Below are 18275 nucleotides of genomic sequence, written 5' to 3' on the forward strand. Positions count from 1 at the left end.
GACCATTAACTTGCGAGTACAAGGTTCTGTTAGATGTAATTTACCCCAGTTATTCAAGGGACATTAGTGTAAAAAAATAAAGTTTTCTTTTAAAATTCACTTGGTATCTTATGTTGAGGAGTAAAGCTAGGTAGGCTCAGGAGCCAATGTACTACTGGGAGCTAGCTGAACACATTGGGGTGAGCCAATGACAAGAGCCATATATGTGCAGCCACCAATCAGCAGCTTGCTCCCAGTAGTGCATAAGCATACCTAGGTATACCAAGAGAACAAAGCAAAATAGATATTAGAAGTAGTTGAATAAAATGTCATGCTCTGTTTGAATCAGGAGAGTTTAATATTGATTTCAGTGCCCCTTTGAGTGTTTTTAAGCATCTTGATAACACTTATTTAAAAAAAAAATACATTTATACAAAATCCTTGGAGTTTACATGTATCACAAATTCTTACATTTTTTTAAATTTATCGTATTAACCCTTTGGCTGCTACAGAAGCTGCAAGGCCCTCCGCTCTGGTACTCAACGGGTTAAATATATTACTTCTGTTTGTTCATTTATAATTGGGTAAAAAGGTTACTTACCCTATGAAGTAAACCAGCTTCTTCACAAAAGAGATTAATACCCTTTCCTGATTTTATATGTTTTTTTGTGTTGCTATATTTTCTAGCAGATTAATTTCTCAGCTTACATTTTTTATTTTTGTCCCTATCTGTTCAGCTGTTTGTATTTTATTGTTAGCAGTGACAGTGCCAGCTGAGCGCGATCAATGTGAGAACCAATTAAACAGCATTGTCTGGGGTCGTGCTGTCCTGTAACCTTTATCACTAGAGCGGATTCACTGGAGCACCGGGAATATACAACTCTCAGATGAACATTAAAGGGACAGTAAAGTCAAAACTAAACTTTCATGATTCAGATAGGGCATGCAATTTTAAACAAATTTCCAATTTACTTTTATCATCAAATTTGCTTTGTTCCCTTGGTGGTATTTTTGAAAAGCTAAACCTAGCTAGGCTCAAACTGATTTTTAAACCGTTGAAAACCGCCTCTTAGCTCAGAGCATTTTGAAAGTTTTTTACAGTTAGACAGTACTAGTTCATGTGTGTCATATAGATAACATTTACCTACTGTAAAGAGGTAACATTTGTTTTAAATAAATATACACTTTTATTTGCATTTTAGAACACAGAAACCAAACCAAAGACACACACAGAAAATATTGTGAGTTAAAGTCGAGGAAAAAATAGTAATTTTTGATCATTTAAAAAAAACTATATTAATTAAACATTTTGGATTTCAGAATAAGTTTGGATTTTGTAATTTCCGGATTTTTGTACCTGAAAAGAGATGTAAATTTTAATGAATGAGTGTCCGGTTTTTAAAAATACTATTAAAAACAGGGGCACTTTCATTCATGACACTTTACATTGCAGTGTATTTTTACAAATACTTACCTTTTTCTTCAGCAAATCCAGACCGGAAATCCTCCGCCCGCCTCTCATGCTGTACTTAGCACATCAATGACGAAACCGGCTTCCTCCAATCACGGCGTGGCCTCACGAGATGGACGCTCCGGGGTGCACGCCATGATTGGAGGAAGCCCGGTCTCGTCATTGCTGAGGTAAATACAGAGGAGCTGCGGGCGGGGGATCGCCGGTCCAGGTTTGCTAAAAAAAAAATGAATTAAAAAACGTTGCAATGTAAAGTTTAATGAATGAAAGTGCCCCTGTTTTTAATAGTATTTTTAAAGACCGGAAACTCATTCATTAAAATTTACATTCACTTTAACTTTATTCAGTGTGAAATGTTTCCTAATTGTATCATTTAACTTAAATTGATGGCAAATTTTAGATAATATGTTGCACTTTCTATGAAGCCTGTCCGATGTTTAGCTTAGTCGCTAACTTTTTAAACCTTGATTATAACTGTTAGTAAGAGATCGCAATGTTTTAAAAATATCTCTTACTGTTCTTTGCTCCTCCCATCTCCCACTTCCTGCTTTGATATCGCCTTAGACTAGAGAGCAGTCCCACCCGCTCCCTATGTCACAACTCAAGGCTCGCTCCCGTGAGACCAGCTTTGCGCATGCGTGAACAAATGCCAGCGTCACCTTGTAATGAATTTAGCGCATGCCTGAAACAACGTCACAAGATTCAGCATCGGCTCGAAGAGTCTCTGAGTTATCTGCCTTACATTGTGATTCTCCTTATCTGATTTTCCATTCAGACAAGGTAGTTCTGCGTACTAAACCTGGGTTTTTACCTAAGGTGGTTTCTAACAGGAATATCAATCAAGAGATTGTTGTTCCATCATTGTGTCCTAATCCTTCTTCAAAGAAGGAACGTCTTTTGCATAATCTGGACGTAGTCCGTGCCTTGAAGTTCTACTTACAGGCAACTAAAGATTTTCGTCAAACATCTGCCCTGTTTGTCGTTTATTCTGGACAGAGGAGAGGTCAAAAAGCTTCGACAACCTCTCTCTCCTTTTGGCTTCGAAGCATAATACGCTTAGCCTATGAGACTGCTGGACAGCAGCCCCCTGAAAGAATTACAGCTCATTCCACTAGAGCTGTGGCTTCCACCTGGGCCTTTAAAAATGAGACCTCTGTTGAACAGATTTGCAAGGCTGCAACTTGGTCTTCACTTCATACTTTTTCAAAATTTTACAAATTTGACACTTTTGCTTCTTCGGAGGCTGTTTTTGGGAGAAAGGTTCTACAGGCAGTGGTTCCTTCTGTTTAAGTTCCTGCCTTGTCCCTCCCATCATCCGTGTACTTTAGCTTTGGTATTGGTATCCCATAAGTAATGGATGACCCGTGGACTGAATACACTTAACAAGAGAAAACATAATTTATGCTTACCTGATAAATTTATTTCTCTTGTAGTGTATCCAGTCCACGGCCCGCCCTGTCTTTTTAAGGCAGATCTAAATTTTTAATTAAACTACAGTCACCACTGCACCCTATGGTTTCTCCTTTCTTGTCTTGTTTCGGTCGAATGACTGGATATGACATGTGAGGGGAGGAGCTATATAGCAGCTCTGCTTGGGTGATCCTCTTGCAACTTCCTGTTGGGAAGGGAATATATCCCACAAGTAATGGATGATCCGTGGACTGGATACACTACAAGAGAAATAAATTTATCAGGTAAGCATAAATTATGTTTTCTACATATCTGTAACTATATACTATATGGTGTGTGTGTGTGTGTATATATATATATATATATATATATATATATATATATATATATATATATATATATATTCATATAGATATAAAGGAATAGATATATATATTTTTTTTTTTAAATATGTGTGTGTGTGTATATGTATATATATAAAACAAAAAATAAAATTTTCTTCTGAAAATGCAAATTGTCTACCTGCAATTTAATGAAAATTAAATTTTTTTCATAAAATATACGTTTTTTTTTTCATTGTGTTTTAACAAAAAAGGTAGATGACTGGTTGTTGTCTGACTTTACTAAACATATTCACGCTTGCACTGAGGAGTTGTTATCTAGTATTGCTTCATTCTTCAGGCTGCTACGCTTTTATTATTATTATTTTTTTACTTTCTGCTCAGCTGTCTTCTCGGAGTGATCAAGCAATGATGCTGTATTTGTTTTTAGTAGTACAGAGTGTTCTGCACTGCAATCTTATACATGCAACTGTAAACAACTTTCCAATTTACTTATCTATTCAAATCTGCATCATTCTCTTGATATCCTTTGTTGTAAGAGCAGCAATGCACTACTGAGAGCTAGCTGAGCATGTGTGAGCCAACGACAAGAGGCATATGTGTATAGCCACCAATCAGGAGCTAGCTCCTGGTGGTGCATTGCTGTTCCTGAGCTTCCTTAGGTATGCTTTTCAACAAAGGATACCATAAGAAAAAGCAAAAAAATAATAGAAGTAAATTGGAAAAAGTTGTTTAAAATTGCATGTTCAATCTGAATCATGAAAGTTTGTTTGTCTTTACTGTCCCTTTAAAGCCTACAGAAATGACTGTGTGTGCGGTAAAGAGGCAGTTCTGTGGGTCTCTGCTGCCTCCCACTACAGGACTTACAACAAACTGACAGCCTAATATTTTATTATTTAATTTATCTTGACTCACTTCCCTTTGTAGCTGCTGCCTGTCACTCCAGATATTGTGCCTTATTTGTCCTGCAAACCACATGACCCTTTGGGATGTGAAATAAAAGTTAGTATGCAATAGAGTTTTAGCTAGGGGGGTTAAATGCACCTCAGTTGTCATTAGTGTACAATAATACAAAGTATAATGAGTTTTACTCATTGTCTTCTTTATTAACTGTTTAGGATGAAATGCTATTTATTTTTTGTTTCTTAATGTTCCACCTGGGCTTGACACGCATGTATATGATGAAGACTTCACGTTTAGAATTATGTAAAGCAGCAGTAGTATGTGCTGCATGCCTCCAATTGAAAACTAGGTTAGAACATGGCAGCACTTATTGCTTTATGGACACCATAAAACTTTACTTGTTTCTCAGTGTTTTAACTCATATACATCTGCATATTATTCTAAGGCCAATCTTCCCTTAAGAAATCATTATTTCTAGCTTTTATTTAGTGTTTGATGTCCCTTTAAGCGGTATCTTGTCCTTCATTGTAAATGTCTTAATTGGTTTTGGAAGTTACTAATAATTACAGGAAAATATTTCCTGAACTATTTAATACATTAACATAACTTAAACATTTTGTTTTCAGGTTGTTTTAAAGATGACCGAATTGTATTTTGGACCTGGATGTATTCTACATATTTTATGGAAAAATGGGCTCCTCGTCAGGACGACATGCTGTTTTATGTCCGGCGGAAGCTGGCTTACGTGGGCACAGATGGCAATGAAGGAAAAAAGGTAATACCCTGTCTACTGTTGCCCACATGAAAACAAGACCAGTTAAATAAAGGGATTATTTTAGTACTAAAGGGTTGATAATGTAATATGTTTTTATATATGTGAGTGTGTGTTAAAAAGAATATATATATATATAATATTTAAAATTTATCTAAAATGCTTAGGAACGGAAAAGGTTTTGATTTCTAATTTTGTATATTTGAATCTGTAAAATGGGATCAGCTTGAAGAGGGGATGGGAACACGTATAAACCACACCTTATGCAATTAATATTTACAGGTCATAATGCAGCTTATACGTGCACCCTAAAGGTAGTTTATATCATTTTTTAACACTTTTGTGTACATGGCACCATCAGAAAGACAGTACTGTAATCAGGAAGGTAACAGTTGTTGCTTTTAATAAATAAAGACCAGCATTTGGATTGTCAAACCGAAGACTCTGGCAGAGAAGATTGTATCTATAAAAATAGTAATACAATTAACACTGTGTACCAGAAAACAAATAGCTGTCACCAATGGCAAATCCACTTGGTTTTTAGGAAGCCGATCCTTCTTTATTATAACAGATTCCAATGAAATCTTGCAACAGAGTTCTCAGTTACATTGTTTCCTTAAATAAAGCAGAGTGAGAAACTTTCATAGGGTAACACTGTTACAAGCTATAATCCTCATGTGAACGGTAACGGTTATACTCGCCTTACATAGAGCTACAATAGTGCTACGTACAAAAGCGTGTGTTAAAACGCACAGCAAACAGGAACTCTTCAATGAATTAACATTTACTAAAATAATTTAAGACAAATTAGGCTATGGTTACTCAGGGATACTGAACTTGGCAGCATAAACAATTGGTACAGCGTGTATAGTAGTCTCTTACAAGTAATGGGTACTTAGTAAGAACGATGAAGTCCTTTGTGCTGCTAACCAGACAGTGATGTCATGCCTTCTGCGTAATCCAACATACGTTTTACCGCTACACACAATTGTGCCAACAGGCCTTTGCCTGCACATCATTCTGGAGGTAAGCTCCGCCCCCCCCCTTTTTGGCACCTTTTCTCTTTTCCCTCACTGGATCAGTGGCTGACTGACATTTTCACGGGGACAGTCTGCAGACATTGCAAGTTATCTGGGCCCAGTTTTTTTCAATTTCTTTGCCCAGGAGTTGGGCGAGTACCCTCATAAGAGCTGCTAAGGGGGTGGGTGACATTTTCGTGGGGGGGGTAAACATTTTTTCTGACTTACTGGGGTTCTGAGGTGCACATATAGGCTGTTTTGGGTGAATACACTTGCTATTTACATTTTTAATTTTCTGTATTATTTCTTTATTTCCATCTATCCTCAGTTTTGCTTATCATTTTGGAGTCATGTCTGTACCCCATCTAATTGACCCATTGGAAGAGATCCCTAGGGAACATATTGCAGTCCATGATCCATGTTTATTATGCACAACTGTTCCAGTGGACCAAATTAACCAGTTGTGTGCTAATTGTGTCCCACATCACCAGTTTGCAACCCAAAATCCTGTCAGTATGGCACATGGCAGACATTTAGTGACCATACCTATTTGTGTGGCTCAAGGGGATTCCACTGATTTTTCTCCAGAGTTTAAAAACAAATCTTCAAAAGACTATGACAGAGCTTTTAGTGGCCATCCCTAAACCAAGTAATCATAAGTGAAAATCTAGAGATTTACCTCACACCACCTGTAATACGCTGGGTCTTTTACCCCAGGCTCAGTTACCACCTAGCTTACAAAGATCTGACTCGGCTGAGTCTCTTTCTGAGGGTGAAATCTCCTCTGAGGACCCTGAATCAGCAAAGGCAGAGACTGATTCCACGTTTAGATTTAAGTGGACTATATCCGTTTCCTGCTCTCGGGAGGTTTTGAATACCTTAGAACAATCAGAACCAAATCCAGAGGATTATAAGCCTGTAAATGTTGTGTCCTTCTGGTGTGATTCTCTTTCTCAGATGGTGTCTGATCAATCTTTTGAGGATATTAGCAACTGACCCTTTAAACAGGTTAATACTATAACATTCAGTAGAATAGTCACAGTGAGAAGCTTCTGAAGAGCAATAGCATGTTTTTTTTTCAGGATAAGTTAGCACTGGGACCAGTTCTGTAGTTCCTACCTAAAGGGATTCCTATAGGTCAGGTGGTTTCATTCATTCTGCCCAAAGCCCTTCTGTGGAAGACCTCTGAAGGATATCTTCCTTTCTTTAGGAAATCACTAAAAATGCTAGTTTATCACTGTCCTCCACAAAAATACTGGACAGTCTCTAGGTGACTGGGAATAATGATAGGTGGTAGTCACATAAGGGCCCCAACCGTATATATCTTTCATGACCGAGCAGTCTATTTTCAACTTGGCTGTCAGTAACATACAAATTAATGTTACCTCTTTGGTTGTAGTAACACGTAAACGGTAGTGATTTACTCCTTGGCTGACACTCTCTCTGCTCCATGTATGTAATACAATGAGATATTGGAGGCCTTTTACATTTTAGCTGAAACTCGGGACAATTAAGTGCCCGGTATTATTGTGAAGATTATACTGGACATCTTGCTAATATACTGTACTGTCAGGTTAAATTCTGGACACCTGGCAACCCTACTATTTAGGTTGAAGATCATCTACCAAAATAACACCAGCAAGTTATACTGGACAATGTCTCATTACGGTATTATGTCAAAACGCAACATGTTCTTCAAGATGTGGTGCAATGATCTACCAGGACAGACTTCACTTTGTCAGAAGCAAATATGTTAACTTTCTTCCCATTAAAGGTGACTGGTGTTTACCCAAACCCTGATGAAGCCTTACAAGTGATAAATCTGTCCCAGTTTCTTCTATGGCACCATGTGGAATAGAGAGCAAACAAGGATATTTACAGCAGGCGAATATTCATGTTCATTCTATAAATATAGAATTGTTTTATTTCCCTTAAGTCTTTTTTTTTCTTCTTGGCTTTGATGAGCTTTGCATTTGATCTCCTGCAGAATTATAGGGAGAGGTAATTTGTTTTAAAGAGGGCCGTATAAACATAAAACACGTTTCACAAAAAAATAATTCTCTGATATGTAAATCTGTCTTATACAATAGGCACTTTTTTATACTACAATGATTTAATATATTTTATTGATGTCACTCATCTACGATGTTGTTGAGACTTGCTATTACAAGTTTTTAATATGTTTAAATATTTAGCAATGTTCTGTGTAGTGCCAGTTTGAGTCATGTGTCATGTGATGAGGTGATTGGTGTTTGTTTTTAAAATGTAGATTATGTTAGGAAAAAATATGGTTCCTTTAATATCGCTCAGAGAGAAATTAAAGGGACATGAAACCCCAATTTTTTTCTTTCATGATTCAGATAGAGCATACCATTTTAAACAACTTTCCAATTTACTTCTATTATCTAATTTGCTTTATTCTCTTGATCACCTTTGTTGAAGAAGCAGCAATGCATTACTGGGAGCTAGCTGAGCGCATTGGGTGAGCCAGTAACGTGAAGCATATATTTGGAGCCACCAATCAGCAGCTCCTGTGTCTACCTAGGTATCCTTTTCAACAAAAGATATCTAAAACAAAACAAATAAGATAATAAAAGTACATTTAGAAAGTTGTTTAAAATCACAAGCTTTATCTGAATCATGAAAGAAAAAATTGATTTATGTATCTTTAAGTGGACCTTAAACACAAATGGTAGGTTGCATGAACAAGAGGTATTGCAACACACATATATATATATTCCTTTCTCATCTACATGTAATAGCTAAATATATATTTATATTTACACAGTAATATTTTAACCTAAACTAGCTAGTTTGTCCACTGTTCTTGCTAAGAATGCTTTTGCTATCATGATTTTGTTATGCAAAATAATACAGCTTTAAAGGGTCAGTGATTGTAATATCAGTTTCCTCTTAACATGATTACAATGACTTGTTATACCAGCTGTTTTAAACGTATAAGAAATTACTTTTATGTTTATTTTTGTATATGTAACAACTGTTTTTACTAATTGAAACCACAACCTATTTAAATGATCTGAGCTTGCAGAAAGAACAGCCATTCTTATCATATCTCTCTAAATACACAAAGGGCAGTACTTGGAGAGAACAATTGAAAATAAAAATGTTAGTACCCATCTCTCCCTCTCCCCATTGGGCTGCTGCTGCTGCCTTTTCTTTACAAAACGTTTCTATAGAGAATAGAGCGGTATTCATATTTTCAGTATAAGCTGCATTTTCCACAGGCGAAATTGCCTATTTCAAATGACAAAATAAAGATAAAAATGCTATTTGTAAACAATTACTGCATAAATTAAAATAAATCTGAGTTTTTTAGGTGTTCTGCATCAAGGACAAATACAGCTCCCAAACCCTCACAAGTTGTATCTGGTGACATGGCTGCTTAATTGGCACTGTCAGGGTATCTGTGGAGTGTCAGTAGATAATACGTATATATATATAGTTAAAAAAGAAAAACACAATTTCGGTTTCATTCCGTTTTTCAGCCAGGGGCATCCTGAATTTTCGGTATCGGTCCAGAATTTTCATTTCGGTGCATCCCTAATATATATAAGGAAACTTGTATAAGGAGTTTTCGTATCTGAAGGAGCGGACGGTTTGTCTGTAAGGATAATTGAATATACAAACATTCTCAGAGGCTGTAGCTCTTATCATATAGGTGTTAAATTGTCCCATACTGAGTTCAAATACGCGAAGTTCAGATGTGATGTCTCCAGGGAATAGCAAAGAAATCTACTTTGAAACATATGTATGGTGGAAAGCATAAGGTTCAAACTTTGAAAGAGTCATTTAAAATGAAATGTTATAATTTTCAAATCTATTTAAAATACTCAAATAATTAATATATATATATATATATAGTTCCAATAAATACTGCACTCTCAGGATTTGCATGAAAAAGGTCAGCTTTAATAGATGACGTTTCAGGGAGCTCAAGTCCCTTTCATCAGATCAAAAACCAGTCACTGTTATTGGAACTATTATTGGTTATATTTGCACCCAGGTAGCTGCACCTGGTGGGAGGTTTTGTTCTAGCTTGAATATATATATATATATATATATATATATATATATATATATATATATATATATATATATATATATATATATATATATATATATATATATATATATATAATATATATACATATATAAAGAACCTAGAAGATTGTCTGTTTGTATAATATTAAATGTGAAGTTAATTGAATAATAGCTGCATTGGTAGATTTAAAATGTGTTCCAAAATCTCAGAATAATAACACACCTTCTTTTGTTTTCAGATATCTGAATAGACAGAAGAGTACAGGGAGACTCATGCAATAAGTTGCCCCAGAAATTATACCTAAATTATGTTTTCATGCATTCAAAATAACACTATCAAAAGATGTACAAATACGTGGGCTATATTTATATTGAAAAGGAATGAGACTCCAATAAGCATATTTTAATATAGAATTTGATAATATACTTGTGTTTGGTATCAAATTGTACATTTTTAATGGTATTAGATGGTCCCTTATATATTGAACATATAATTTGTTAATGCTGGAAATTATAGGTGTATTTAATGAACATATTGAGGTATATATCAATTAAGCTGTAGCAGTATTTGACAGTGAAACTGTTTGACAGTGTCTGCTGCCACCAATAGTTCAGAAATAGTATTGCAGCCAAAAGTGGTTGGTTGTTATTAAAATACATGCATTTCCAAGGGCTAATAAGATGTTCAGCTCCGTGGGGCGTAACAAAACTCTTGCTGGAATAATTAGAAAAGGAGGAGTGGTTTATCTTGGATAAAGTAAAATCGTATGCCCTATCTGAATCATTGAAGGGATTTTTTGGTTTTAAGTCTCTTTAATAATTATTGGGTTTAAATCAAACCATTTAGAAACAGAAGGCAGCACATTTAAGTTAAAGGGACAGTCAACTTCCCCAGTTTTGCACATCCAACTTGGTTATATTAATATACTTTTTACTTCTGTGATTACCTTGTATATAAGCCTCGGCAGACTGCCCCTGGTCAAATGGCTATTTATTATCTATTGACTTGCAATTTAGCCAATTAATGCAGTGTTGTGCACAACTCCACGGGCGTGAGCACAGTGTTATCTATATGGCCCACATGAACTAGCGGTCTCCTGTTGTGAAAAGCTAATAAAAAGCATGTGATAAGAGGCTGTCTGTAGAGGCATACATTTAGAGGTTTAAATGTTATAAAATATATTAAATTGAAGGTCAACTTCCTGCAACTGCCCCACGGCATTGAATAAACTTTGCAAAATGAGGGTGGGTTTAATTCATCATTTGAGCGCTCCGACAATAAGCGGATCTCTCCTGCCCGGCATTTTGTCAAATTGATTGACAGATGACGATTCTTAAAAAAACGAATCTCCCCCCGGGGCGTTCAGCCCCTTTGCATAAACCTCAGGGACTGGGGGGAATCAAGGATTCGTTCTTTTAAGAATCTTCATCTGTCAATCAATTTGACAAAATGCCGGGCGGGAGAGATGCGCTTATTGTCAGAGTGCCCAAAAGGTAAAGAATTTAAAAAAATTTACAAATTAAACCCACCCTCATTTTGCAAAGTTTATCTAATGCCGTGGGGCAGTTGCGTGAAGTTGACCTTCACTTAAATATAACAATGTTGGTTGTGCAAAGCTGGGGAATGGCTAGTAAAGGCATTGTCTATCTTTTTAAACAATAACACTTTTGGTGTTGACTGTCCCTTTAAACAAATCATTTCTATTTTGTGACAGACTATTTTCTGCCAGGTTGCCATCCCTGTGATGTAAACACCCATTACTCACAAGGACTCCTGGCAGTGCCTCATCATTTGCATTGGATGTGACCTTAGGTTCCAGCTGGTTCAGTTGGAAATACAGCTGATGTGATCACATGCAAGATGATGATGATTCACACACACAGGGTTATGAAATAACAAGTTTTGTATTTTATATATAGTAATTTAGCTATCAGTTGCCATGACTTAAAGGGACAGTCTACACCAAAATAGTTATTGTTTAAAAAGATAGACAACACCTTTACTAGCCATTCCCCATCTTTGCACAACCAGCATTGTTATATTAATGATTAATATACTTTATAACATTTAAACCTCTAAATGTGTGCCTGTTTCTAAGCCACTACAGACAGCCTCTTATCACATGCTTTTTTTTATTAGCTTTTCAGAACAGGAGAATGCTAGTTCATTTGTGCCATAACATTGTGCTCTCTCCCGTGGAGTTGTGCAGGAACCATCACTAATTGGCTAAAATGCAAGTCAATACATAATAAATAAATAGCCATGTGATCAGGGGGCTGTCAGAAGAGGCTTAGCTACAAGGTAATCACAGAATTACATATTATCTATCTTTTTAAACAGTAAAACATTTGGAGTTGACTGTCCCTTTTTAATATATAGTTTTCTCCTAAACATGGGACTAGTGTTTGTGATATGCTCAGTGGACAAATAGGCTTTTGAAGGAACATTAGACTCAACACATTTCTATTACTCTTTATTGTTATTATTATTATTCATATTCTCATTTATAATAAAGCAATATATAAGAATATTAAAAACCTTTTTATTCATGAAAAAGGTTTAAGTGATGTGGAAATCAAAGTAAAATGTTCATGATTCATACGGAACATAAAACTTTCCATTTGGCGACATTTTAAAATGTTTCCTCTTTCTCTTGGTATCCTCTCCTTTAAAAGCATACTGAGGTAGGTTTAGAAGTGTGCACATGATTTGCGCAACCAGTAATTAGAAGACTGGAAAGACAACATATCACTTAACCTACGTATATGTTTGTGGTTCTTAAAGGGACAGTCTAGTCCAAAAAAAACTTTCATGATTCAGATAGAGCATGTAATTTTAAACAATTTTCCAATTTACTTTTATCACCAATTTTTCTTTGTTCTCTTGGTATTCTTAGTTGAAAGCTTAACTTAGGAGGTTCATATGCTAATTTCTTAGACCTTGAAGGCCGCCTCTTAAGAATGCATTTTAACAGGTTTTTCACCACTAGAGGGTGTTAGTTCATGTTTTTCATATAGATAACACTGTGCTCGTGCACGTTAAGTTACCTGGGAGCCATCACTGATTGGCTAAACTGCAAGTCTGTCAAAAGAACAAATAAAGGGGCAGTCTGCAGAGGCTTAGCTACAAGATAATCACAGAGGTAAAAAATATATAAATATAACTGTGTTGGTTATGCAAAACTAGGGAATGGGTAAACAAGGGATTATCTATCTTTTAAAACAATAACAATTCTGGTGTAGACTGTCCCTTTAAGGGAATCTGATGTTTTTGTTTTTCTTGAGCATGACTAAAGCAGCAGTCTTTGTATACAGAACTGAAGAGCAGATCAAATGTTTTCTTGTAGCATCTTCTGATTGGATAGAGGGAGTTGACCAGACTTTTGGTTGGCCAATGTCTACCAATATTAGTGCATGATGTAGTTTAATAGCTGCCCATACAGGGGGAAGAAGCGGGGGAATAAGGTGTCATGTTAATGAGCTATTTGAACGATGTATGAATCCATTTAAAAAGTGTTAATATTAAAATAAGATTAAATGGTATAATTGAAACACTGAAGTATAATAATTACGATAAATAATTATTTGGGAAGGTGAAGGCATTTGGGATGCTGCCCTCCGTGAACCATAGACCATCCAGTACTGGCTGATACTAAAAGGAAATTAACATTTGTTGAATTCTAAGCTAAAGACAATACAGGAAAGGAGATACCTGGTTATTTGAAGCTCACAGCACTGATACCAAGTCTTTTATCTGGTTCTTAAATAAATTACACTATAGCTGGTGACATCATTATAAAGATCACTCTAAGCGGACGAAGCTTCATATTATTTGTTGACTACATTCCTTTATTCATACTCGGTCTCAAATGTTTCCCAAAAGGCAAGATAGTTCATGTGTTTAAACTAGTGTTATTTTGTTAAATGTTTAATCATTTTTTGTTTTTCTTATTATTTTTTAATTAAATTAAATTTACTTTCAGATGTTGGTTCTCATAAACTTAAAGGGACAGTCAACACCAGAATTGTTGTTTTTTTAACAGATAGATAATCCCTTAATTACCCATTCCCCAGTTTTGCATAACCAACACAGTTATATTAATATATACGTTTTACCTCTGTGATTACCTTGTGTCTAAGCCTCTGCAAGCTGCCCCCTTATTTCAGTTCTTTTGACAGATTTGCATTTTAGCCAATCAGTGCTCACTCCTCTGTAAATTCACATGCAAGAGCTCAATGTTATCTATATGAAACACATGAACTAACGCCCTCTAGTGGTCAAAATGCATTCAGCTTAGAGGCGGCCTTCAAGGTCTAAGAAATTAGCATATGAACCTCCTAGGTTTAACTTTCTACTAAGAATACCAAGAGAACAAAGCAAAATTGGTGATGAAAGTTTTTGGACTTGACTGTCCCTTTAACCCCTTAACGACCGACGACATACAGGTTACGTCATACGTAAAACGGTCGTTAACAACCAATGATGTACCCTGTACGTCGTCAGGGGTTTCAATCGGTGGAAGCGATCCTGTTTGCTTCCAGCCGCTTTCAAGGTATTGCTGTGATGCCTCGATATTGAGGCATCACTGCAATACCTTTTTTGCACGCTTAAAAAATGCTATAAAAAAAAAAAAGGCTTTTATTTTAGTACTGGCAGACTTTCTGCCAGTACTTAAGGTGGTGGTGACAATTGTGGGATGGGGGAGGGAAGAGAGCTGTTTGGGAGGGATCAGGGAGGGATCAGGGGGTGGGATGTGTCAGGTGGAAGGCTGATCTCTACACTAAAGCTAAAATTAACCCTACAAGCTCCCTACAAGCTGCCTAATTAACCCCTTCACTGCTGGGCATAATACAAGTGTTGTGCGCAGCGGCATTCAACTGCCTTCTAATTACCAAAAAGCAACGCTAAAGCCATATATGTTTTTTATTTCTGAAGAAAGGGGATCCCAGAGAAGCATTTACAACCATTTGTACCATAATTGCACAAGCTGTTTGTAAATAATTTCAGTGAGAAACCTAAAGTTTGTGAAAAAGTTAGCGTTTTTTTTTTAATTTTATCACATCTGGCAGTGAAATGGTGGCATGAAATATACCAAAATGGGCCTAGATCAATACTAGGGTTGTCTATTAAAAAAAATATATACATGTCAAGGGATATTCAGGGATTCCTGACAGATATCAGTGTTCCAATGTAACTATCGCTAATTTTGGGGAAAAAAATGGTTTGGAAATAGCAAAGTGCTACTTGTATTTATTGCCCTATAATTTGCAAAAAAAGCAAAGAACATGGAAACTCAGGACAAAATTTAGAAACTATTTAGAATGGTTGTTTGTAACAGATTTTGGGGGTCAAAGTTAGAAAAAGTGTTTGTTTCCCCCCCCCCCCCATTTTTTTCATCATATTTTATAAAACATTTTATAGTAAATTATAAGATATGATGAAAGAATGTCCATTTAATGGAGAGAAAAACTGTATATAATATGTGTGGGTACAGTAAATGAGGGTACAGTAAATGAGTAAGTAACACAAACACTGCAGAAATGTAAAAATAGCCCTGGTCCCAAACGGTCAGAAAATGGAAAAGTGGTCTGGTCACTAAGGGGTTAAGTTGAGCACAATGACAATATGATAATTAACAATCGAATGCTTGTCAAACTTAGTAAAAGCCCAAAATAAGACAAGTATTATTTAGTACAATTTTTGAAGATGGGTTGACTTTTGTCTCTCAAGAAAAAAATTCTAATAGATAATAGATGTGTATCAAATTAAACAAATTGATTATAATAAAAAAAGACATTCTGGGAAAATGTTGAAACCCTGCAAATATTTCAAGAACCCTTAAATAAATTAAATATGCCTTTAATTAAGGAGGAGATTTTAAAAAGTTAGCTTTGAATAAGACTGTCGAACCAGATCCCTAATGAATTTTTAAAAATTCTAGGATAATCTTAGTGGACTTATTTAATTTATATTTCAGTAAACCAAATATGAAAAGATCAAGTAGATTCTCAGAGTCAATTATCTCTCCCTTTCTTAAACCAGATAAAGAAGAGACCGTGTTATCTTAATTTAGACCAATCTCACTGCTCAATTCCCTCCGACTATTGACTTCTTACTAGTATTCTAGCAAATAGGTTGCAGAAACTATTCCGGAATTGATTCACTTTGATCATGTGGGATTTATACATGGTAGGATATCTTCTATTAATATATGCAAAGTATTAAATATAGTATCTTATTTTTGGGAGAGAGATAAGAGTGAAAATAGAGGTGGAGAAGATATGGCAATATTGTCACTCAATGCTGAAAGCCTTTGGGTATATTGATTGGGACCATTTATCGACAGCTCTATCTAAACATGGATTTAAAGGCAATTTTCTTAAAATAGTTTTTTATATAGATCTCCTTGTTCAGCATTGTTAGTTAACAGTTAATTACCTCCTTACTTTAGATTAGGACATGGTACTAGACTAGGTTGTTCTCTGTCTCCCCTTCTCTGTAATTCAGCATTGGAACCATGGGCAATAGCTATTAGAAAATAATCAAATGGAATTATAGTTGATAACACAGAATTAAAATTAGCTTTATATGCTGATGATATGTTACTTTTTATTTATTATTTTCAAATGTGCTTCGTTTACTTGGTGTCCTTTGTTGAAGAAGCAGCAATAAACTACTGGGAGCTAATTAACACATTGGGTGAGCCAATAAAATGAGGCATATAAGTGCAGCCACCAATCAGCACCTCCTGAGCCTACCTAGGTGTCCTTTTCAGCAAAGGATACAGAGAGAACAAAACAAATTAGATAATAGCAGTAACTGGGAAGTTTCTTAAAATCATCTGTTCTTTCTGAATCATGAAAGAAAGTTTTGGGGTTTTATGTCCCTTTAAAATATCTAGGAATAAAGATTTCCAGATCCCCATTAGATTCCCCTATTATTAAATAATGTTAAGGATATAGAGAGATGGTCACATTTACCAATTACACTGTTGTGTAAAATCAGTTTAATCAAAATCATTCTATTACCCAACTTATTGTATTTAATTCAAAACATTCCTTTTTTTTATTAAAAAGAGAGATTTACTCTCCCTAAAAGGGCATTATTAATATTTTTTGGAAACCAAGGAAAACCCTATCAAAGCTTTCGGTCTCTAGTGCTGATGGTGGTTTAGGATGACCTGACTTTGAGATTTACAATTAGACATTACTAAGGGTAGTAATAGACTGGTTTACCAAGAGTAATAGATTTCTATATATAAATTTGGATAAACTGTTTATTGCTGAATATTTGAAATTAAACTTCGGTTGTTTAATCAAGCATTTTTTTGCTTTTATACAAGTTAGACACTTTTGTTTATCTCTTGGGAATTTATTTGAAACAAGAGAATTGGAATAAAATACAGTCTTTTATTTCTAAATTTAAGAAGGGATTTACTTCAGTCTCTCCTTCGTATAATACTATCAATTTTCAGGGTAGTTTGCCAAATTTGAATTTCATAGGAGAAAAATGGTCAAAACTTTTTCCAAATTATGAAATGACACTTAAGACAATTAAATCTAGTATGAGACATTGGCATCTAATTAGCTTGTAATCTATTAAATTGCAAAACGTGCAGTTCCTTTGAAGCAGATATTCTCAATAGTTTTTTTAAATGTTCAAAAATTAAAAAATAAATTGGTTTAAAGTTAGTTACTGGATAAATAAAATTTGTAGTTCTAATATATTCCTCTCAGTTTTTGATATTTTTTTATCAAGGTTATTTTAGCTGGCAGGAATCTTATTCTTAAAGGGACACTGAACCCAAATTTTTGTGTGATTCAGACAGAGCATGCAATTTTAAGCAACTTTCTAATTTACTCCTATTATCAATTTTTCTTTGTTCTCTTGCTATCTTTATTTGAAAAAGAAGGCATCTAAGCTATGGAGCCAGCCAATTTTTGGTTCAGAACCCTGGACAACACTTGTTTATTGGAGGATGAATTTATTCACCAATCAGCAAGAACAACCTAGGTTGTTCACCAAAAATGGGCCGGCATCTAAACTTACATTCTTGCTTTTCAAATAAAGATACCAGGAGAATGAAGAAAATTTGATAATAGGAATAAATTAGAAAGTTGCTTAAAATTGCCTGCTCTATCTGAATCCCGAAAGAAAAAAATTGGGTTCAGTATCGCTTTAATTTTATGGAAATCTAAAGAAGTATCTAGATTAAAAGTTCAACCGAATAAATTGTCGTCGCAAATGTTTATTGAACAATTTGATGTCCAGATTGTTTCTGAAGCCAACGTTAAAAGATTTTTTGGAAAATGAGAAC

The 18275-nt window shown here is 35.2% G+C and overlaps 1 protein-coding gene across 1 annotated transcript in view; it reads left to right on the top strand.

The window, feature by feature from the left end:
• Positions 1-18275, top strand: part of KIAA0930 (KIAA0930 ortholog) — a 129965-nt gene that overhangs the window by 54286 nt on the left and 57404 nt on the right. Inside the window, exon 2 of the mRNA XM_053719038.1 lies at positions 4731-4879. Within this exon, the coding sequence (XP_053575013.1) occupies positions 4731-4879 (149 nt within the window). The remainder of the gene's footprint in view (positions 1-4730; positions 4880-18275) is intronic.

This window comes from Bombina bombina, chromosome 6 (assembly GCF_027579735.1).
Source record: "Bombina bombina isolate aBomBom1 chromosome 6, aBomBom1.pri, whole genome shotgun sequence".
Taxonomy (NCBI): Eukaryota; Metazoa; Chordata; class Amphibia; order Anura; family Bombinatoridae; genus Bombina; species Bombina bombina.